This window comes from Protopterus annectens, chromosome 10.part0 (assembly GCF_019279795.1).
Source record: "Protopterus annectens isolate FY-2018-M chromosome 10.part0, PAN1.0, whole genome shotgun sequence".
In the NCBI taxonomy this organism is placed as follows: domain Eukaryota; kingdom Metazoa; phylum Chordata; order Ceratodontiformes; family Protopteridae; genus Protopterus; species Protopterus annectens.
The window spans coordinates 881697512-881720827 of NC_056744.1; the positions used below are offsets into that span (position 1 = coordinate 881697512).

General features: G+C 44.0%; 1 protein-coding gene across 1 annotated transcript in view; it reads left to right on the forward strand.

The window, feature by feature from the left end:
• Positions 1-23316, forward strand: part of LOC122814220 (cytoskeletal protein Sojo-like) — a 668023-nt gene that overhangs the window by 215271 nt on the left and 429436 nt on the right. Inside the window, exon 3 of the mRNA XM_044086820.1 lies at positions 16508-16691. Within this exon, the coding sequence (XP_043942755.1) occupies positions 16508-16691 (184 nt within the window). The remainder of the gene's footprint in view (positions 1-16507; positions 16692-23316) is intronic.

A 23316-nucleotide genomic window follows, 5' to 3' on the forward strand; every position in this document is an offset into this window, starting at 1 on the left:
AATCATGGTCATGGAACGCATACCTATGTTTGGCCAAAGCATTTGTTAAGATCATTTTGCTCATATCATAACTATGATTATAGATGCGATCTTTTAGCCTCCTAGATGTTAACCCTACATAATACGCCCCACATGCAACGCAGGTAGCTAAATATATTAGATTCTTAGAGTTACACGTTGTATAAAAGTTAGGTGTAAATGTATATTCCAAATGTGGTTTGTCTAAGAAGTAAAAGAGGTCCATGCCTGCCTCCCTGAATGTTTCTCTCTCTGTTAAGAAGCCAAAGAAGCCTATGGATTCAACCCCTTTGGAGCCACAGCAGTCTGCTCCCACTGTTTAGATCCTATGGTCTTTTCGGATCGGGGAGGTAATTTTTATTTCTCTGACTCAGATGTGCATTCCTATTTCAGATTCTAGGCCCCCTGGATCTGAGGACGTCTACTCAGTCTCCAGCCCTGTCTTCTAAATCTAAGCACTCCCAGCTCCCCTCATCAACTTCTTCCAGGTCCTTGAGAAGCTTGTTCGGGGTGGCCATAGACAGGATAGTGAGGAGGTTACTTAAGGCCCAAATCCAAATGTGGGTAGTTCCCACTCCATCCCCTGTGGATCCATGAGCTACGCGTGTCATTCTGTCTAGTCTCCTTCTCCAATCTGTCCCCCCAGTTTCACAGTCTAGAGATTCAGGATTGCCGTACATGTCTGATTCTGTGTGGAGGAAGCTTCCTTCCTTGACGCCAAGTATGCCCTTGACTAGCCCCGCTCTGGCCTTGTCGGAGCAGAGTGAGTCTTGGAGCCATGGCGTCGGTGTCAAGTCCGGGGGACTGGAATTGCCTCCATTTTGGAGCCGACCCTTCCCTTGGGGGCTTCAGCACTCAGTAGCTCAGGTTGGATCCTGTTTAGAGGTCATGGATCCAGTGCAAGTCCTGTCCATTTCTCGTCGGTAGCTACGGCTTCGGGGGATTCGGATAAGACTTCACCTGGCCCTTCAGCCTTTTAGGTGGTGGAGAGGGTCTTCTCCTGGGTTGGAGGTTCGACTGTACAAGTTCCTGAATCCACCCCTGTACCTCCTTCAGATCTGGGCCTTTCTCTCTCTCGTCGTCCTATGAGTCTTCCCGTTCCAAGCATAATTCCAAGACTTTCCTGCTCAGGGGCATCCCCCCTCTTTTGATACCTCCTCAGAATACCCCGCTGAGGAGGTTACTTGGAAGAAGATGTTTAAAAGGAGGCACGTGGATTCCCCCTTGGAGTCCTTAATCGAGGATACTGACTTCGATGAGGGGGAAGGAGCCCACGATCCCCACCTGAGGATGTCTCCTTTGGAGATATCTTAGAAATTTTGAAGCAGAAAGGTGAGTGGTCTGCCCAACCTCCTTCCTCTGAGGAGTCTGTTGTCTTGGAGGCATTCAGGATAGGCCCATTTACGTCCTGGTTGACCCCCCCCCTCCGGTAGATACCTTAGTGGATTTAATATCTCTCGTGCGTGGAAGGAACTGGATGCCATCAAGCCTATACCCAAGCAGCCCAATAGGTTCTTAGTGCCCCCTTCGGACAGGAAACAGTAGAGTAAGGGTCCAGTGGTCGATGCTGTTATGGTGGTGGTGGTCACAAAGAAGGAACTGGCAGAGGAGACTGTCAATATCTATCCGCTGATCAAGTAGTACAGAGTGTTGAACAGCATTGGGAAGCCTGTTTACACCTCACCAACTTTTGTGCTGAGGTTGTTAAACTAATTATCTCATTTCACTTTGCTCCAGAGGGACCTGGTCAAAGAGCTGACAGCTTCCTTCTGAGTCAATACCTGTGGAGGAATTTAAGAAAGTTTTTCTCCCAAGTTGGCCATTTTCATCCATTGCCAATTCTTCAATGAAGTTGATCTCCCATACCACAGAGGTTACCTCACGAGCAGCCGGTTCAGGACTTTCCCTAGGGATGCATGCCTGGATGAGGCTATGTGATTTTGTGGAGCGTTTTAAGGCATCATTTGTCAATGCCCCTTATGGTTCCTCCCTTTTTGGCCTTTTGTTAGAGACACCCTCCCATAGTGAAAAGGACAGGAAGACCCTTTCTGTCATTGGAATCAAGTCCCCCCCACCCAGAGATCCTTTTCCAGAAACCAGTGTGGGGGTATGAAAATGTGGTTCTGCAAATCCCAAGGACCTTTGCAGGAACCACACAGAGAACCCTCTTTTACAGGCAGAGGAGGAGGGTTTGATGGTAGACACTGCCCCAGAGGCAGACGGGGGTCTGCAGAACCAGAGCTGTAGAGAACCCCCTTCTGATAAGCCCTGCCAGTGCTCCTGAGGCAGTGCCCAACCGACTGTCCATCTCTGGAGGCAGTCGTGGGCCAGTTAGCTTTGCACCCCAAAGCTTGGACCCAATTGACTCAAAACCGTTGGGTGCTAAGTGTGTTATCCAGAGATAATTGTTTTCCTGTTTCCCTTGCCCCTCCGAATTCAAGAAACATCTCAGATGTGCCACCCGATCAATGGGAGCAGGCTGCATAAGAAATTCAGCTGCTGCAAAAGTCATTCAGGAGGTCCAAAGAGAACAGAGAGGGTTCTGAACCAACTCCACTTTCTTTTTAGTGCCGAAAAAGACAGGGACCCTAAGACCCATTCTGGATCTCAACAAGTTAAACTAGTGTGTAAAGAAAGCAAGCTTCCGAATGCTTATGTTTCATTCCGTTCTGATGTTATTGCACAAGGGTGACTGGATGTGCTTGATCTCAAGGACCTGCACTATCAAATTAAAATAGATGCTCCAGGAGATATCTGCGCTTCCGGCTGGGAGCCAGTTATTACCAGCTGAGAGCACTGCCGTTTGGACTCACCATAGCCCCCCTGGGTGTTCACCAAATGCATGACAGTGGTAGCCACTCACCTGAGACTCAAGGAATTCCAGGTGTTTCCATGTTTACATGATTTCTACTAACTCTCCCCCACGAAATATCGACTGATTCAACCCAGGGACTACTTACTTCAGTTAGCATAATCCCTGGGCACCCCCATAAACATTAACAAGTCCAGTCTTACTCCAGTTCAGAACCTAGAGTTCATAGATAACACAGCTCAATACCAGACAACAGATAGCGTCTCTTCCCGTGCACTGTGTAATAATTCTGAGAAATCAAGTCCAGCAGTTGTTAGACAATCAAGCCGCCTCTGTTAGTCTGATCTTGAAGGTCTTGGGGTCCATGCCTGCAGCCATCCTATTAGTTCCCCTGGCCAGGTTCTTCATGCAGGTTTTACAGTGGACACTAGCAAGTCAGTGATCAATTCTGTCTCTGCCCTTGTCCCTTCGCTTCAAATTGAATCCCATCTACAAACATCATGTAAGTTGGTAGATTCATTCCGGCAATGTTATCCTCTGCACACCCTTTGTCAGTGATCCTCTGATAGCCACTGAGACCACGGACTCTTTCCAGTTCAGGTGGGGGGGACATTACAATGGGAAGATGGTCCAAGGCACGAGGTCCACTCCCGAGACCAGTTTGTATATCAGTGTCCTAGAGATGAGAGCTGTCCTAACATTGGAAGCCTTTCAGGACAGTCTCCCTCTAGGGACTATTGTAGTACACACTGACAACATGTCAGTTGTCTGGTACATCAATAAGCAAGTTGGAGCCCATTCTTACCCCCTCTGTGGGGAGGCCATGAGAGTGTGGGAGTGGGTGATCTCTTCAGACCACTTTCTAATTGCAACGCACATCCCGGGGAAAAAAACAGCAATTTGGTGGACAGACTTATGTCGCTTCTGATTCCGCACAAATGGTCCCTCATCTAACCAGTAGTGAACATGATCTTCAGCAGTTGGGGTCAACCTTGCTGTGACCTCTTTGCCTGTCCCCTCAACAGCAAACTCAGCAAGATGTTAAATTGTCTATCTCACCTTCTTTCTTGCTGTTTGGGGATTGGAGCCGATCCTCTGTTCCGACTCAGCCATCTTCAATTGCTCGAGAGCTGTTCACTGGCTCGAGGCCACCCCTTATCTTATGATGCCTAGTGATAGCTAACCAGATCTCTTTTGCCGCTTCAGCTGCGAGGTGTGTTTTCTGGCTCAGGCTTGTATTTTCAAATTTTTTGTGTAGAAATATATTCTTATACTTCATAAAACTATTGGATAATTTACCTTTTCTTAGTTTTATTTACTAGTGTTGTTAAGTACCTTGTTCTCCTTTAGTCTCTTTTAGTAGAACTCGTTTAAGTTAGAGAGTTCTCCCCTCCCCCACTCCCTTTCCAAGGAAGCCGTTTAACTTAGAGGCTCTCCGTTCCTCTGTTTTTTCTTTAAAAAAAAAAAAAAAAGGAGTTTGTTTTATATATTTTTTTACATAGTCTGTTGTTGACTAGAGTAGAATTTTTTTTTCTATCTGTGTTTCGGTTCTGGTGCTTAGTTGATATGTCTAAAGAAGCTAAAGTTTCTGGATTTAAAAAGTGCGACTCGTGCTGTCAGAAAATCTCTGACAGACTGGCACAGTAGTTGCATTTATTGTTTGGGCGCTGTTCACCTGCAGGACTCTTGTTCCATCTGCCATGCCTTTAGTCCAAGAGTCCTGCAGGAACGGAAGAACAAATTGATCCTTAGGGGTCTGTTAAAACCTCATGATTCACCGGCAAAGAGTTCACAACCAGTGAAATCCCCCAAATCCTCTAAACAGTCGGCTCCACCTTCAGAGCCAACCCCGGTACAGGATTTACCCAGTATGTCTGCTCCAACTGGCACCGATGAGACAACCCCTCCGTCGGCTCCATCGGATGTTTCGGAGCCATAAAAGGCTGAGGTCCCCTTCGTTAGAGTCAGTTCATTCAGCTCCTGGCTCTCCATTATTGCAAAGTGAACATAGCCACCGCTCTTCACACTCCTCTCGATCCCCTAGGTTGTCAGATCATGATGTGGAGAGAGTAGTAAGGTTGCTAAAATCACAAGCACTAGCTAAAATGTTGTCTAGCTCTCCTCAACAGGTATCTGCTCCATTCACCTCCCTTTCTGTTCATCCTCCGACTCCATTGAGCTCGGAGCTGGAGTTAGTTGGGGTTAGAGTAGTGGAACCGTCGGCGCCGATAACTATATCTCTTTCGGTTCCGACGTCGGTACCTTCCATCGAAGGATCTGGACACCGGGGCTCCCTCGTCAACTCCGAGGGGGCGTGTTGTCCAACCCCGTTCTCCCTCTCTGAGCATCGGTGCAGGTGTGCTTGGCTCCAGCATCGGCCTCGGAGCCATCCCCTTGGCGTGGAGAAAGATTCCTATTTCTTCGGAACCGGAGTTTTCTCTGCCTCGAGGCAGGGATGCCTTTGAGGTCATGCGGAGTGTTGTACCCCGAGTCAGCTCCACTACCAGCCCCACAGGCTCCGTCCCACGTCATGTCTGTGCCAACCTCTGCTTCTCTTCCAGACCCCAAGCGTAGGGAACAGATGCTCCAGGACACCCCATTGGGTGTTTCCTCTTCTTCCGAGGCCTCCCCTTATCACTCAGAGGAGCCCCCTCGGAAGAAGTGCAAGAGAAAGCACATTGACTCCCCTGTGTCTGTCACTTCAGATACAGACTTAGATGAATCGAAAGGGTCCCAGAGATCCCCCTCTGAAGAGGTTTCCTTCTCGGACATCCTGGAAATGCTTAGGCAGAGGGGGAACTGGAATCCCCTAGCCCCTACCGAGGATGAGTCTGTATTCCTGGATGCTTTTGGGTCCCAATGTTCCACCTCCTGGGTTTCTCCACCTTTCGACCCACTTATGTCCGTAGTGGCTCGAAAGGCTTGGTCAGCTCTGGACACAGTGGAACCAACTCAGAGGAGACCTGGTAAATTTATTACAGCTCCCCAGGGTAAGCAATTCCTTTCTAAAGGTGTGCCCGTTGATGCCATGGTGGTAGCAGCATCCACCAAAAAAGAGTTAGCGGAGAGCTCTTCATCTGTTCATCCCCCTAACAAGGAGTCTAGGATGATGGACAGGTACGGAAAGCGAATGTTAGCTTCAGCGACCTTCTCCAGGAGGTCACTGAACTACCTATGTCATCTTACTCTACTTCAAAGGGATCTCCATAAAGAGCTTAGAGAATACTCTTCAAGATCCTACAGCTGAGGGAGCACAAGCCAAAGTAGCTTCACAGCTAGCGACGCTTAATTCTGTAGTTAACTCCTCCATGAGGCTCATTTCCTATGCAGCCGATGGAGCGAGTAGAGCCGCGGGCATGGGTGTAGCCATTAGGAGGCATGTGTGGATGCGGCTGTGTCAGTTTGCGGAACCCTTTCGAGCGTCCTTCACCAATACCCTCTTTGATGGCTCCCTTTCTCTTTGGGCCACAGGTGGAAAGACACGTTGACTGGGTGTGAGCAAGAAGGCAAGACTCTCTCTGCCGTGGGAGTCTGTTTTTCCACTCCCTCTACATCTTACCCCAAGGGTCAGAAGAGTGGGAAGATGTATTTCCGTAAATCTCTGGGAGCTTTGCTTGACACATACACACTGATTTTTCCACCAGAGGCAGAGGGGGAAACAATAATAATAATGGACACCGCCCTCGTGGCAGAGGGGTCCGCAGAACCAGGGCAACAGAGAATCTTTCTCTGATAAGCCCTTCCAGCATCCTTGAAGGGTTGCCCGACTGCTCACCTCTGGAGGCAGTCGGGGGAAGACTTTCACTGTACCCAAAAGGCTGTCTAAGTTTAACACAAGACAGATGGGTACGGTCCATTATATCGAGAGGTTACAAAATTCCCTTCCATCAACCCCCCTTCCAGATGTTCCACCCAATCTGAAGGAGCAAGCAGTAATAGAAGTTTCAAAACTGCAGAAAAAAAGAGCCGTCCATGAAGTCGCCACAGACCAGCACGGATCCGGAACTTACTCAAGGTTCTTTTTAGTACCAAAAAAGACAGGGGACTGGAGACAGATTCTGGATCTCAGCAGACTAAACATATCTGTACAAACAAAGTTTCAGATGGTCACGCTACAGTCCATTCTACCCTTTCTGGATCAGGACAATTGGATGTGCTTGATAGATCTTCAGGACTTGTACTACCTTATCAAGATGGACAGATGCTCCAGGAGATTTCTTCGCTTTCGGGTTGGGGGCCAGTCATTACCAGTTCAGAGCTCTGCCCTTTGGTCTCACAACAGCCCCCAGGTTGTTCACCAAATGTATGGCAGTGGTCACGGCTCACCTGAGACGTCAAGGATTCCAGGTGTTTCCATATCTAGATGACTGGCTCCTCACTGCTACTACCAGGCATCAACTCTGACAAGTGCGGATTATACAATCACATTATGCACTCAGCTAGGTATTGCAGTAAATTTCGAAAAATCTGCCTTGTTGCCCTGTCAGTCTATCACTTACATAGGAGCAGACTTAAACACAAGGGATATGTTCGCAAGGTTGCCACTAGAAAGATTGTCCACAATTCGTCAACAAGTGCAAATTCTAATGCAGAGCAAAAGGATCCAAGGTAGATATGTCCTTCAAACTCTGGGCTCCATGGCAGCTGCCATTCTTCTACTCCCACTAGCGTGTTTCCACACGAGAATTCTTCAGTGGCTTCTTTTCATTTCATGCACTGGTCTTTCCAAGAGCTTCCCATGTCTCACATGATCCTGATCACGGAGGCATGGGAAAGACACCTTTCTTGGTGGATGGTCTCCCCATTAGTTACTCAGGGCAGACCTTTCATGCAACCCTCTCTGATGGCCACAGTGATGACAGATGCTTCCCTGATAGGGTGGGTGGGAGCATTATCTGGGCAGGACAGTCCAAGGCACTTGGCAACCTCACAAATACCATCTGCACATAAATGTCCTAGAAATGAGAGCTGTGCTCTTAGCATTGCAAGCTCTTCAAGACTCTCTTCCTTTTGGAACCATTGCAATTCAAACAGACATGTCAGTGGCGTGGTACATCAACAAGCAGGGCGAAACCAGATCTTTACCCCCTGTGTCGAGAAGCACTCAGACTTTGGCAGTGGGCGATTTCCTCCCAGCGTTTTCTGATTGCGACGCACATCCCTGGGAGATCCAATGTCCTAGCGGATAGGCTCAGCAGAGCTATCCTCATGCCTCACAAATGGTCTCTGAATCAGGAAGTTGCGGATTTTATTTTCTGCAAATGGGGACAGCCTTGCAATCTTTTTGCCACCCCCTTCAACAGCAAATGCAGCAACTACTACTCCTTCCGCTTCTAGGTCACATACCCATAGACGCGCTAGTCCACGATTGGTCTCAGGGACTTCTTTATGCTTTTCCTCCGCTTCCCCAATACCAAAACTCATACAGAAAGCAAAATTGTTTGGTTGCAAAATGATCCTCATTGCCCCCAACAGATATGGTTCCCATTCCTGCACCATTACCCTCTCGATCAGCCGTGGACTCTGGACCCAATTCCAGATCTCCTGATTCATCAATCAGGTGGGTTGCATCAATCCCTCCAAACTCTCCAGCTCACAGCTTGGTTGCTCCACTTCCAACCTTAGCCAGGCTTCCCAGCATTTCCCCAGCAGTCCATGAGATTATCGTCTCCTCTCATAAGTCTACAACTAGAAAATCTTATGCTAGCAAATGGAAACGTTTTTCTTGGGCAGAGTCCAGGAATGTGGATCCCTTCTCGGCCCCGGTCCACAAAATTCTGGAATTCCTGGCACAACTGTTTCACTCCGGGGCCGCTTCCGCTATGATTAGGGTACAATTGGTGGCCATTTCTAATTTTCGTATTGGTTTGTCAAATGCTAACATTGTCTCATAAGCTCTGTAAAGCCTTTTTGAGAGGAACATCTCTTCTTAGACCTCCAGTGAGAGATCCCCCTCCCCCTTGGGACCTCAATTTAGTCCTAACTTCCTTAATTCTGCTTCCTTTTGAACCAGCAGCGTCCTGCTCCATCAAGTTTCTATCTTGGAAGGCACACTTTCTGGTAGCTATCACTTCAGCTAGGCGTGTCTCAGAACTTCAAGCACTATGTGTTCGTCCTCCCTACCTGGTGTTTCACAAGGACAGAGTTGCTCTGAGGACTAATCCTTCGTTTCTTCCTAAAGTCTGCTCAGAAAATAATTTAAAACCATCTATAGATCTCCCTGTGTTCTTCCCAAATCATAGCAACAAGGCAGAGTACAAACTTCACCAACTGGACGTTTATAGAAAATTGCGATTTTACCTGCACAGAACTAAAGAAATAAGAAAGTCAGACCAATTATTCCTTTCTTATGCCTTAAACAAGGTCTCCCAGTTTTCAAGGTGACCTTATCCAGATGGTTGTCCCACGCTATTACTTTTATTTACCAGTTAAGGAACAGAGTTACCAATTAAACCGAAAGGTCATTCTACTAGGGCATTAGCCACCTCCGTAGCCTTTTAGTCTAGGTTGCCCATGGATTCTATCTGTGCAGCTGCCACGTGGGCAAACCCTCATACCTTTATTTCTCATTACAAGGTAGGTGGATATGGTCTCCCGAAGTAGAGCTGACCTTGGTTCCACTGTTCTGAAGAGTCTGTTCCACTGAGCCACCCAGGGTGTTAGGTGCTAGGGACGCTGTCATAAACAGCAAGAATGAAGGCGAGATAGACAACTTAACATTAAGAAGTTATGTACCTACCATAACGTTCCATGTTAGTTGTCTTCATCTCGCCTTCTTTCTTGCGTCCCTCCCTCCGTCCACCATCCTAGTGGATTGAGAGGAGTTCCTTTTTTCACTGGCTGAGTATTCTTTTATTGTTATTCTTCTGGCCAGGTCTTCCTAACCTATTCTAGATATTAGAATGCATGGAACAACCATTTTTTTGATAAATGAGATCTGGGTAGCTGTCGGTAGGCATCATGAGATAAGGAGTAGCTTCGAGCCAGTAAACCGCTCTCGAAGTATTGAAGATGGCCGAGTCGGAGCAGAGGATCGGCTCCGATCCCCAAGCAGCAAGAAAGAAGGCGAGATGAAGACAACTAACATGGAACATTATGGTAGGTACATAACTTCTTATTTTTTGCTCTAATCCCTCCTTCGGGGGAGTCCTTGAGGTATGCCGTAGTCCACAATTGGCCCCCGGGTCTCTTGTATGCTTATCCTCATCCTCCTCTTCCACTCATCTCCAAGTTTCTTCAGAAGGCAAGCAAGTTTAAGAGCTCAATCATCCTCATTGCTCCCTTCTGGCCTCGCCAAGTATGGTTCCCCTTCCTATGGTCTCACCTGAAGTATCCTCCTCGGATATTGGAACCCACTCAGGACCTCCTCTTTCACCTGTCAGAGATCCAACACCCAAATCTTTGAACCCTGAAACTGATTGCTTGGTTTCTCCAATTCTGACTTTGATTAGACTGGCCAGGCTTCAGTCCCTAGAATGAAAAATTCTTCTAGCATTGCAAAAGGGTTTCACTAAGAGGGTTTACAATAGCAAGTGGAAGAGATTTGTTTATTGAGCTACCAGCAAAAACTTTGATCCATTCTCGGCACCTGTCTCTTATGCGTTACTGTTTCGCTCTTCCCTTTTCAACGAGGTTGCAAGCATTTCTACTGTTAAGCTACAGTCCTTGTTCACGTTTAGATTATGTAAATCCTTCATGAAAGGTGTGTTCTTATTGAGCCCCCGCAATTAGGAATACTTCTCCCTCTTGGTACCTTACTCTGGTGCTGCAGGCATTGACACACGGCCCTTTTGAACCTGTGTCTACTTGAGACACAAAATTTCTGTCCCGGAAATTGGCCCTCTTGGTTGCTATCACTTCTTCCAAGAGGATTTCTGAGCTTCAAGCTCTTTCTTCTAAGTCTCTTTGCATGTTATTTATTCCATAGAGATAGTGTCCTAAATCACTAATCCATCCTTTTTGCCTAAAGTGGCTACAGAAAGCAATATCAATCAGTCCATTCAGCTTCCAGTGTTCTTTCCCAATTTTTCAAACAAAGGGGTGTATATTCTTAACCTTTTAGATGTTTATACATATCTCTGTTTTTATTTACACAGGACCGAGCAACACATAGTCTGGTCAGCTTTTGTATCTTTTTTTGTTTCGACAAGACTTGGACAAGCGTATTGAAAGTTACCTTGGCAAAATGGATCTCTGATTGCAACTCCTTCATTTATTCTTCCACAGGGTTGCAGTTACTTAAACCCCCTAGAGCATATTCTACCAGAGCCGTGGCTACTTTGTCAGCTTTCTATGCCAGAACCCCTGTTGATGACATTTGTGTGGCAGCTACATGGTCTAATAATCACACCTTTGTGTCACATTACAAGTTGGCTGTTATTTCCAGCAGCAGGGCATCTGGCATGTCCTTCCATGAGGACCACCAAAGTTTCTCGTATCTGACCCAGTCGTGAGGGTGAATGAAGGAGACATCATCAGATTAAAAATTTGTGTCTTACCATAACTTGGCATCTGTGTTGTCTTCCTTCATTCATCCTCACTTTCCCACCCAACAATCCCCCTGCCTTTCTTCTTGAGGAGCCTGTATGAGCTCAGGACTCTTAACTCGTGTGTCTGAGCCTGTTCTGTCTGTCTTTTGTGTTTGTGTGTGGCATGACTGCATTTAGCAAACTTGGTCTGAGATAGTTGGGTGGAAGCAGGGTATTGTAGGTATGAGGGTCTTGAGAGTTGGGACCAAGTGTATGGAAAGTGGCCAAGCAGGATCCAAGACCCTGTCGTGAGGATGAATAAAAGAAGACAACACAGATGCCAAGTTATGGTAAGACCTAACTTTTTTATTTCATGTTTTATCCATTTGAGCCTGTCACATCTTACATAACTTTTTGTTTTATTGAAAGCCCTCAAGTAAAAAACAAATACACCCCAAAAACCTATTGAATTAATATTAACACACAAAGCTATGTATATCATCAAATATTGAAGTTTTACCTTCCTAATAGAAACAATTGTATTACATTTGTTTATAGAAAAGGGCGTAGGTGTACCAAAAGCACCTACAGCCCACTCCACCAGCTCTATGGCAACATCATCAGCCTTTCTGTCCAGAACTTCCTTGGATGATATTTGTGTAGCTGCAACCTGAGCTTATCCTTACACCTTTATTGCTCGTTACAAATTGGATCTGCTGTATAGGGAGAGAGCAGTATTTGACTCGGCAATGATCTGGAATATCTTTTCTTAGAGTCCTCCTGGGATTTAGGTAGCTGGGACTCTGTCCCAACATAATGAATGAAAAGGACATCAGATTAAAAAGTTATGTACTCACCATAACGTTAAATCTGTTGTGCCCATTTTCATTCTTCAACTTCTCACCCACCTACTACCCTACTTGTTCTACTCCTAGAGAGATCGAAGAGTATTGCAGGGGGACCTCAGTTTCTTTTTTTTTTTTAGCTCCAGGCTTTTCTTAATTTCCACTTCTCTGTTAGTCATATGGGCAGCAACCTTGATGTGAGGTATGCTAGGTTGGTAGGGCATTATCCGGATCTGAACCAGCAGTTGAAGAATGAAAATGGACAAAACAGATGGAACATTATGGTGAATACATAACTTTATTTTACTGCTTGCTGTGACCTCTGCAAAAAGGGTATCTTATTTGCAAGCCATTGTGGTGAGTCAACTCTAATTCATTTCCCATAGGGTCATTTTTTTTGAGAACTAATCCTTTTTTGCTTGAAGTGATATCCAAGCTTACTTTCAGGTAAACTACTCATCTCCCAATTTTTTTTTTTCTGAACCTAAAATGAGAGAGAAAGGATACTCCATAAGGTGGATGTCCACAGACAACTTGGGTACACTCTTGACAGAACTAATTCTTTCAAATCTTTGGATCATTTGATAATTTCTTGTGAAGGTAAGAGGATGGGGCAGTCAAAGTGCAAACAGATTTTCCAAATGTTTGTTTAAGCTATTACTGTTTGTTATACTCATCAAAACAAAACTACTTCAAGATGGTCAAGGACCACTGTACTCTGGTTTCATTTGAGGCGTTTTGGAAACAGTTTGAGTCTAGAAGCTGCTACTTTGTCCTCTGTACATATTTTTACAAAGCACTATAAGCTCGATTCCTTTTCTTGGTGTAGATCAGGTTTTGCTAGGATCATTCTTCAGGGCTCCTGGACTCTTGTCTTCCACCTCCCAAATTCCCAAATGTAGTTAGCAATGGTAATCTACCAATATAGTGAAGGCTACTGCAGCAGTAATCCATATAACAAAGATTTACAGTTGTGTAAGTTGAACTTACCATAACAGTAAATGTTCAAATAGTTACTGCTGCAGTAGCCACTCCCTCCATCCAGCCTAAAGCTTTGAAAGGTGGCTGGCAGTTATATCCTTGGCAGGATGTAACATGTATTGCTAAGGCTGCTGCAGCTGTGATTATTTAAACATCTAGTGTTATAGTAAGTTTACTTGCACAGATGAACTTTTCTTCGTTTTTAGTATGCTCTTCTGTTCACTAAATATTTTTTTTCCACTTGATGGATGTGTGTTCATATTCTGGGCTGAGGCTGAATTTGGTCCACTGGGATCAGTGCCATTCAGCAGTAAACTTGTATAAATAAGTAATCAGTTTGTCACCTCTTCCTGTCTTAACTAATTGTTGACCATCATCTTCATCTAACCTCAGTATAATTAAGTCTTCTTAAACATTTCCATTTTTTGTGGTTTCCACGTTCCTCTGCTTTATAGAAATGTTCATACAATTTAAGTATGTGTAATAACTTTTTAGGATTTGTGGTTATTTTTCCTGTCATAGGATCCCTACATTTGGCAACAGCCTTTCTACATTCTGTTGCGCAAGTCATCATGCTATAATTTTTTATGCTTAGGTTATCAAAAAATTGTTCCTTAACTTTTGAAAACTAATGCATATTATCTAAATACTCTTATTTTCCCTTGAACTCTGCATTTTCTCCTCTTCTTGTTCTATGAGATTCCATTTATTCTGCAATATTTCAGCCTTTATCAGACCCTCTAAATAATTCCTGGTACTTTCCCATATTTTTATCTTGTATTTCTATCCTGGTTTTTAAAGTCCATTTTCTATTTCTCCAGCTTACTAGCTATCTCTTTTGAAGAAATGTGCAACTTCCCTATTAACTCTTGAATAACGTTTTCTACTCGTTCCTTAAATTCTTTTCTTTTTAACCGGTAAATAGGATGGTGCCAATGGCTCTCTTCCTTAATTACCCTGCATCTTTATCTTAGTTTTTATTGGAGTATGATCTGAAGTGTTTTTAGATAGATGTCACACCTGTCAATTCAGTGCAAATGCTACTATGAAATATAGTTTTGACCCAGTCTGGAAGAGACTGCAACTTGAAGGATAATGTGTAAATTCTGTCCAAAATCAAACTTCTGAATTCACATACCAAATATTCTTGTATATTTACTCAGAACTATATGGTCTTTTGTTATATTTTCCCTACCAGTCCCACTGATATGTTCTCGCTGTTGCAAACCAAGTTCCAGTACCTACCCATAAGAACAATTCCCTGCTAAAAGCTGCTTATTTCTTCTAGAAATGTCTTAAGCTTCATATAAAAGTTTTTGGTGGAATATAAATTCATGCCAATGGAATTCTCTTCTATTGTCAATAGCCCCTCTCTACCACAAATCCACCGTTATTGTTTTTTCCCCTCTAGCTGTCAATATTATTACTTCCATTTTCCTTTGTCCCTGATATCTGATGAATGTCCATCCTGAAATTCTTTAAATTCACATGTTCATTTTTATTCAAATGTGTTTCCTGCAACAGTGCTGTTTGCACTGTATATTTCTTAATGTACATCAATTTTCTCTGCTTTTTGTTTATATCTGTAAGACAGTTTACATTCAGTGATAATGTGGACACAATTGCCTTTCATAGAAAGCTATTACTCCCACCTATTGTACGTGATGTTTCCACTTCTTTTGAGTGTTTATTTCTGACTTTTTGAAGTACATGCACATGTTGTTCTGGAGGCTCATCTTTTAATGCAGTTACTTTTTCTCAGTCCAGGTGTTGTGGTAGCTGACAGTGCTTCAAAATTGAAACTTAGTGCTCAGTACTGTATATAAGAAGCATCCTTCAACTGTACAGGCTGTAATTGCAGCCCAAACTGTGTTTGCTATGCATCACTGGTGGGAAAAAAAAAAAAAAAACTCCATCCAGTTGAATGCCAAAGGAAGATGGCATGACCCATGCACACAGACTGAAACCAAGAAAAGGATAATATATTCTGCTGTGTCAAGTCCCCTCACAGTGATGTACAGTTTCTCTTTCTTGACTTGGGAAGTTCACTGCCTCTTGACTCAGATATGCACTTTCTGTTATTGACTCTTGCTGTGTGAATTTTTCATCTGGTGAGTCAGCTTCTTGTTGTCTGGTGTGCGGACTTTGTCGTGAAAATGGTGGTGTCGAATGTGCAGTACTGTCTGTTTTGGTTGTTTTTCTAACATAATGTGGAGCGGCGGAAGTTGGGGCCTGCTTTGGTGATCGAGCTGATGCGAAGTGTGGGAAGAAGAATTTTGATTGTTTTTTTAAAATCGACTCTTGGTTGCAGCGGTGGTTAGAGTGATGGAATATGGAGAAGGAGATGGTCTGGATGTTGGTCTGTGGTGCCGGCAGAGAGTAAAGACTTGGTGGTTGCTGGTGATGGTGTGGTCAGTGAGACCCGTTGGGCCTGCAGGTAGAGGTGATAGTGTGGTTGGAGAGGGTCGGAAGGAGGAGTGTTGGACTACAAGTTGCTATGGGTGGTTAGGACTTTAGTGGCAGTTGACTGTAGGCAGTGGTGGTTGCACTGATGGAAAAAGACTATTTAGATAATGTTGATCTTCAGTTGCCTCTGACTGTTGTGTTATTGCTGTTTACTGTTACATGTAGTTGTGGTGTGATGGTATGTTGTTATGCATGAGCTTGGAGGAATGCAATTTCATTCAACTGTACTATGTATGGTTGAATGACAAAATTTGCTTTGCTTTGCTTTCTTAGATTCTTCACTTGGCAATTTACAAGCACACATTTTTTTTTTCTGTTTTTGTCTGGCTGCCCTCCGTATATAAATTACATAGTTTTACTGAGTTGATTGATTGTGGGAGGTCAAATGGTTTGCAGGCAGCAGAGAATTATATTAACGAATAAAACTTTTTCCTTAGATTTTCAATGTCCCTTCCTATCCCTCCTGTCTTGCTTTGTCCAGTACATTTAAAATATTTTATAAAGCTGTTAAAATATCCGTAGGCACCCTTCTTTTTCCCTTATTCTTTCTAAATTTAATTTTAGTACTAAAAGTCTTTTTCACTAAGGATGACTGCTTTGGTCGTCAAATCTGTAACCTTCCCCATTTCTTTGATGCTTCCATGGTAAGGAGTAACAACCTATTGTCTTTAGTATTCACAACCTAATAGGACGTGACCTCTGGTATTGATACCTTATGACTAACATGCATCTTTGTTGTAATGAAGTGGTATGGCTGATAATCAGTGATGCTGGCAGATGTTTGTTCCTGCCTTGTTTCCCTGTTAAAGTTTTGTAATAAACAAAAGTTTTGTGTACAAACTCATCCTCATTATGTGTTGTGAACAGTTCATAAATAGCTTAGTTTTTAAATACTTTTGATCATAATTGCTTTTCAGTGACGTTTCAAGTGAAGTTTCATACTGCAGCTCTGAGTGCAGCTTTTCTGCAGGACTGACACTTGAAGATCTTAGTGGACCACATTGTATTGAAAGTACAAGCACCTTGCTGAACAATGCAAAGATGTCTCTCAGGAGAAGCAGTGGGATGAGTTCTGATATAACCACTGTATCAAATGCTAAGGTAAGCTTATTTTTAAACTGGGTTTCCTTTATCCTCACGTAAAGACATGCACACACAAATTCATATAGGTGTGTGCACATATGTGCGTTTGTACACATGCCAAGCCTTTTTTCTGCATGTGTGGATATATGTCACAGGTCTTGCTCAACCTAGAGACCAGTATATCCATAAATAAAGTAGCAGATGTTTTGCTTAAAGCACTGTTCGAAATTTGTCTACATTTTTTCAGCAGCCTCATTAAGTTGTGCATACTTTCCCAGCAGTATTAGGTAAGAAGTCATTTAAATATTTTAAGATGTTCTTCGTGTTTCACTGTTGCAGTCATTACATTTGGGTGATCTGCTGGCAGGTTGCCCTCAGTCAGCCTGAATTCCAAAGTCTTGGGTCCTGCATTGATTGCGGTCTCCTCTTCCATGACGTCAGGTCGTCAGGGGTATAAAACACGCAGCCGACGCCATTTTTTTCAGTCTTTCTTGCCGCGCGGTGCCCGAAGCAGAAGCATATCACAAGTGCTGGTCGGCCGACTACTGAAATGTTTGAGTTTCAGAACCGAAGTCTTAACTATAGCTAAGTACCCCATTGGGGATACTTTTTTCTTGCTTTTTACCAATGTCAGAAAAAGTTAATAATTGTATTACATGTGGGAAGCAAATACCTCATAAGGATTTCAATTTATACTGTATTCCTTGCTTAGGCCCTGATCGCAACGTTGCCTGGCTGTCGGTTTTGTGCTAGATTTAACCAACGCATTATTAAGCGTTGGTATATTTTTGCATCAAAGTATTTTGGAAACAGATTTAACTACCCAGAAATGTCGTCTGATAGCAATCCGACTACCGTAGTACATAAAAACGCAAAGAAAAGGACCGAGAAAGGCAGTCGAGATCCAAAACCGACAACAAAGCTTCACCTAAGCCAGTCGTCTGTTCACCCGGTACTCAGTGAGGTGCTTTCGCAGCCCCTGATACCCGCCACCTTCGAGTCGCAGGCCTCTACCGACACCCATGTGGAGTCTGGCATGCCGCAAGATTCTCAAGGTATTGGACCCGACGGATGTGTCTCCCTCGGATGGGTCCGGAGCCGCTGAGCAGGCACCGGCTTCTGAGGGTGTATTCAGACCTCAACATTTGTATGTTAAACCGACGAAAGCTGCAAAATCAAAGACAAAAGCAACTTCTAAAACTAAAAAAACTACTCTTGAGCCACATGCACAGGCCTCTATGCCTAAAAAACGGATGACCAAAATGTCTGAAGACCTTATTACCTTGATCAGGGGTACCCATCCCCCTCCAGAAAAGAGGCCTAGGCAAGACACCGATTATGAATCTACAGATCAGGTTTCTATTTCTTCTGATTCCTCTTCTGATCAGGAATTATCTTTACCTCCCTATGAGGATTCTGATGCTGAGGAGTCCATTCCATCTGCCTCTCCTCCTGAGGATTATTCAGTTGGAGAAACCTTGCATACTTTGAGGGAGCATTTTCACTGGGAGAGTCAGGACTTCTCAGAATCAAAAAAGAGGCTCAGGGATTTCCTTCTCCCTCAGCGCAAGCCTTTAGCCATTCCCCTTGTTTTAGACATTGTGGATGATGTGTTTTCGGAGTCAAGCCTGACTCCTGACGCCTTACCTCCGGCTCCCAGTAAGCCTGACTGATATTACAGGGTCTCTGACTCACATAAATTTGCATTTAAAAACCCTGCTGCTGATCCTGAAACTATTTCACAGGGTCCAAAGGGAGTTAAGGCCTCAACAGCAAAAATCCTACCCCCTCTGACAGAGATTCAAGGGCACTGGACAGATGGGGAAAAAGGTTTATAAATCTGCAACCTTGGCAATCAGGGCCTTAAACTGTCAATTTTATATGCTTAAGTACCAACAACATGTTATGGGATTGCTGAAACAGAAAATGATGATTTCAGAATGTGCAGAAAATAAAGAATTGCAGGAATTATTGCATGCAGCTGAACAAGTTGGAAAGCATGCTTTGCAGTGTGGTTTTGATTCTTTAGAGGCCTCCTGCACGGCCGCTCTTACTGGATCTGTGATTAGGAGGCATGTCTGGTTAAAGGAACAAAATTTGCCTGATCATGTTAAAGCTAAATTGCTAGATGCACCTTTACAGTATGACTTTGTTTGGTATTAAGGCAGAAGAGGTTTTAAAGAAAATGGAAGTCAAAGCTAAGTCTATGCAAACTGTTAGACTTCTTACAAGTGCAGGCACCAAGATTCATTAGACACTGGCCTACAAAAAAATTGGTCCTTTCCTCTGTCAAACAGAGCTCAAAGGGACAAATCCAGACGCCCTAAGGGTTCCAGATGCCAGGCGCAAGACTCGTACAGGTCAACGCAGTGGGGCGCATCCACCTCCAAATCTGGAGGAGATAAAGCACAAACCTACAGAAAGCAATCCCAATGACTTCCCTCTGCCTACACCAAGGACTTATTTTGGCAGCACCCATAGGGGGAAAATTAGCACTTTTTGCTCAAACTTGGCAGTTAACACAGGACAAGTGGGTACTAAACATCGTATCACAGGGATGCAAATTCCATTTTCACACTCTGCCAATGCCAAATGATTGGCCTGATCTGCCAAAAAATCAATGGGCAGAGGCACAGAAACAGGTTACATCCCCCATGGATATGGGGACCATTCAGAGACAGTACCAGAACAGGAAAAAGGACATAGTTTTTACTATTCTTGGTGCCCAGAAAGGACAAGGCCTGGCGGCCAATACTGGATTTATCGATTTTGAACACATACCTGGACATTCCAAAATTCAAAATGCTGACTTTGCAGCAGCTTCTGCCCATGCTGGCCAAGAAAGCTTGGCTGGTGACTTTAGACATAAAAGAGGCATACCTGCATGTCCCAATAAGACAGTAATGCAGAAGATACCTCCGATTCAAGGCTGGCTTAATGCATTACCAGTTCTCTGCACTGCCCTTTGGCTTGTCTACTGCGCCCAGGGTCTTTACAAAGTGCGTGGCACCAATGATTGCATTTTGCAGACAAAAGTGTACAAATATATCCTTACTTGGACGACTGACTCATTCAAGCAGAGAACAAGGACACACTTCAACACCTGGCGTTTGTGAAAAGGCTTCTAACATGCCTAGGGTATACAATAAACGAAAAGAAATCACAACTGGTACCCTCTCAAAAGATAGCATTCCTGGGTGCAGGCTTGAATACAACTGCCCAGATGGCTTACCTCACACCAGACAAACCAAGGCAACTGACTACTTACTTCAAACTGATGGCAACAAAACCCAGTATTCTGCAAGACAAATTCTGCAGGCTCTGGGCTTCATGGCATCCTGCATCCTACTAATTCCATATGCAAGACTGCGTATTAGGAAACTTCAGTGGTACCTAAAAAGTTTATGGAGTCAACATTCACACAGTCTGGAAACAATGATTCCTCTCATCCCCTGCCTACAACAGGAGTTTCTATGGTGGGCAAGGGCCTGTCACCAAAACATGGGACGGCCCTTCACTCTACCCCCCTGCCAGCCAAACCTTATAGACTCATGGCAGGAAGATGCATTCGGGGCTTATGGGCACCAAAGCAAATGCATCTACATATCAACCAGAAAGGGATGCTAGCTGTTCAAAATGTCCTAACAGCCTTCAAGGACTTACTTTATCCAGGACAACTACTGATAAAGACGGACAACACCACAGTCATCTGGTATATAAACAAGCAAGGAGGCACACACTCTTACCCCCTTTGCAGATTAGCCATGGCACTGTGGGACGCAGCTTTGACCTACCAAATACATCTTCAAGCTCAAGTCCTGCCAGGAAAACAAAACACTCTTGCAGACGATTTAAGTAGAAACCTTATGGATCCTCACGAGTGGAAACTAAATCCACAAGTCTTCAGCATAACAGAGAAATGGGGGAGCCCAGACATAGATCTCTTTGCCTCTCCACAAAATTATCAATTGAAAAGATTCTGCACAAGGTCTTAACACAAACAAGCATGGAAAGTGAACGCCCTATCCTTCAGTTTACGCCTTTCCTCCTCTGCCTCTTTTAGCCTAGGTCCTCCTAAAAGTCAGACAAGAGAAGCCAAAGATGATATTAATTACCACGGACTGGCCCTGCCAATACTGGTACCCAATCCTAAGGAACTTCTCAATACCCAGCTTGGACCTTGCCTCAAAGACCGCAACTACTGTCCCAACAAAACAATCGGATCCTGCACAATCACCTACAGACTCTGAACCTGACAGCATGGCTAATCATGTAATCATACAAATGACACCTCTCAGTAAAGCTGTGATGGATGTCATTTTGGAAGCCAGAAGGCCTAGTACTAGAAAATCTTATGCTGACAAATGGAAGAGATTCTGTGCTTGGAATCAAGCACAAGGAACTGATGCAGCAAAACCATATATTCCTCAAATATTACAATACTTAACTGAGATGCTTGACAAAGGCCTATCTTATTCATCAATCAAAATCCATGCCTCTGCCATTTCGGCTCATTACAATACAAAGACACCAATCTTTTCTCATTCTTTACTAAAGCAGTATCTTAGAGGAGCCAAAAATTTAAGGCCTCCTAGAAGATCACCACTACCTGCATGGGACCTCAATTATGTGTTGGAAAAGCTCACCCTGCCTCCATTTGAACCAGCTGCTACCGCCAACATTAAGTTCTTATCATGGATGACAGCTCTGCTACTAGCACTTACTTCAGCAAGAAGAGTTTTAGAGCTACAGGCCCTCATGGCTGTAGAGCCTTTTATCATATTTCACCCAGACAGGGTGTGTCTCAGGACAAATCCTACTTTTATGCCTAAGGTGGTTTCCAGTGTGGCTCTTGACCAAACAATTAATCTGCCAGCTTTTTATCCAAATCCGCAGAACAAAGGGGGGAGAATTCTGCAGTCCTTGGATGTACACAGACTGCTATGCATCCGTTTCTGCTACTTAAACCATGGTAAACCTGTGCCCAAGGGCATTAGGTTTTGTTCCACCAGAGCTGCAGCTGCTTCAACAGCCTTTCTCAGAGGTGTACCAACCAAAGACATTCTAGAGGCTGCTACTTGGAGTTCTGTTCACACCTTTACAAAGCATTGCCATTTGCCTCTCTACTCTAAGTCCAGGGCAGGCTTTGCCACTGCAGTGCTGCAGGGCCTTATTAGCCGCGCCTAATGCTGTTTAGCTCCAGCCTTCCAACCATAGCTTTGGGATTCTACCCAGATGTAATGACTGCAGCTGTGAAACACGAAGAACGTAGTACAGTTGTGTACACTTACCATAAATGTAGATGTTAGTGTATTCACTGTTGCAGTCCAGGTTACCCTCCCTCTATCCTCCTGTCATTCTAAAGTTTATCTTTCCTTCTCTATCTTCTACAACCTATGTGGTGTATTTGCTTGTAGATGAAGATAAAGTTTACATTGAAGCATGTATTTTTATATATATATATATATATATATATATATATATATATATATATATATATAAAATATTGCTACCTTTTTGGGGGCACCTGACATCGGGGGCAAGAAAAACTAAAGAAAATGGCATCTGCTGCATGTTTTATACCCCTGACGACCTGACGTCATAGAAGAGAAGACCGCAACCGACGCAGGACCCAAGACTTAGGAATTCAGGCCAACTGAGGGCAACCTGCCAGCAGATTACCCAAATGTAATGACTGCAACAGTGAATACACTCGAACATCTACATTTATGGTAAGTGTTCACAACTGTACTATTTGGTGTTAGGAGCCTTCCTTGACAGTCATGGGTAGTCATTTCCGCTATTACCCAGCTTGGCTGCTTTTCTCCATTTCCCACTGCAGAAGTCTCTATACATGCCAGTTCTTTTTTGGTTTCTTGCACAGTTTGGATCTCAGTCCTGACTTTTTTCTTGGAATGCTGCCCATGTTTGACGTCTAGAAAATATAGCAGTTGAAGTAATCGCAGTTACAAACAGGACTACACCAGCATTACTGTAAATGCCTTATGGAAAAGCACAGAACAAAAAGGATAAAACTCATCCTCCTAGCATGTTGGTGTCGAGTACTTGGCAGTAAAGGAATCTTTAACTGTTCTAATCAAGGAAGTAACCCCCTCACCCTAACTGGGGAGATTTTTGACTCCTCGTTAAGTCATGGCACTTGGTTTTGATTCCTTTCTCCAGTTTGATTTTCCAAGAGAAATTTCAGAGGTGATTGAAGTTATCAGGAAGCCTTCTGCTCATCACATTAAGTGGAAGAGGATCTTGCCTCACAGAGGATTATTTTAACAGTAAAACACAACATTTGGGTGTACTCACCAGCTACACTGTATTACTTGAGTCATTTCTCCTCTGCCAAGTTTAATGCTGATGTTCATCATATTGATCACTGCTGCAGTAAGCTTACCTGTATGGATTATATCCTGCCAGTGATATAACAGCCAGCCAACTTGGAAGGTTCAGAGCACCTTCCACATACCCAAACTGTCGGGCAGCTCGAACTGAGCTACCTTAAAATTGTCTGATGTTGTTCGTTTTCATTTATCTTTGGCATATGGGTTTGGTTCAGAATATTGGAACTGACTCCGCCATTACTAGAGCCTGCGAGAACCAAAAACTCTTGTGCTTAAGTCCTACCCAGAAT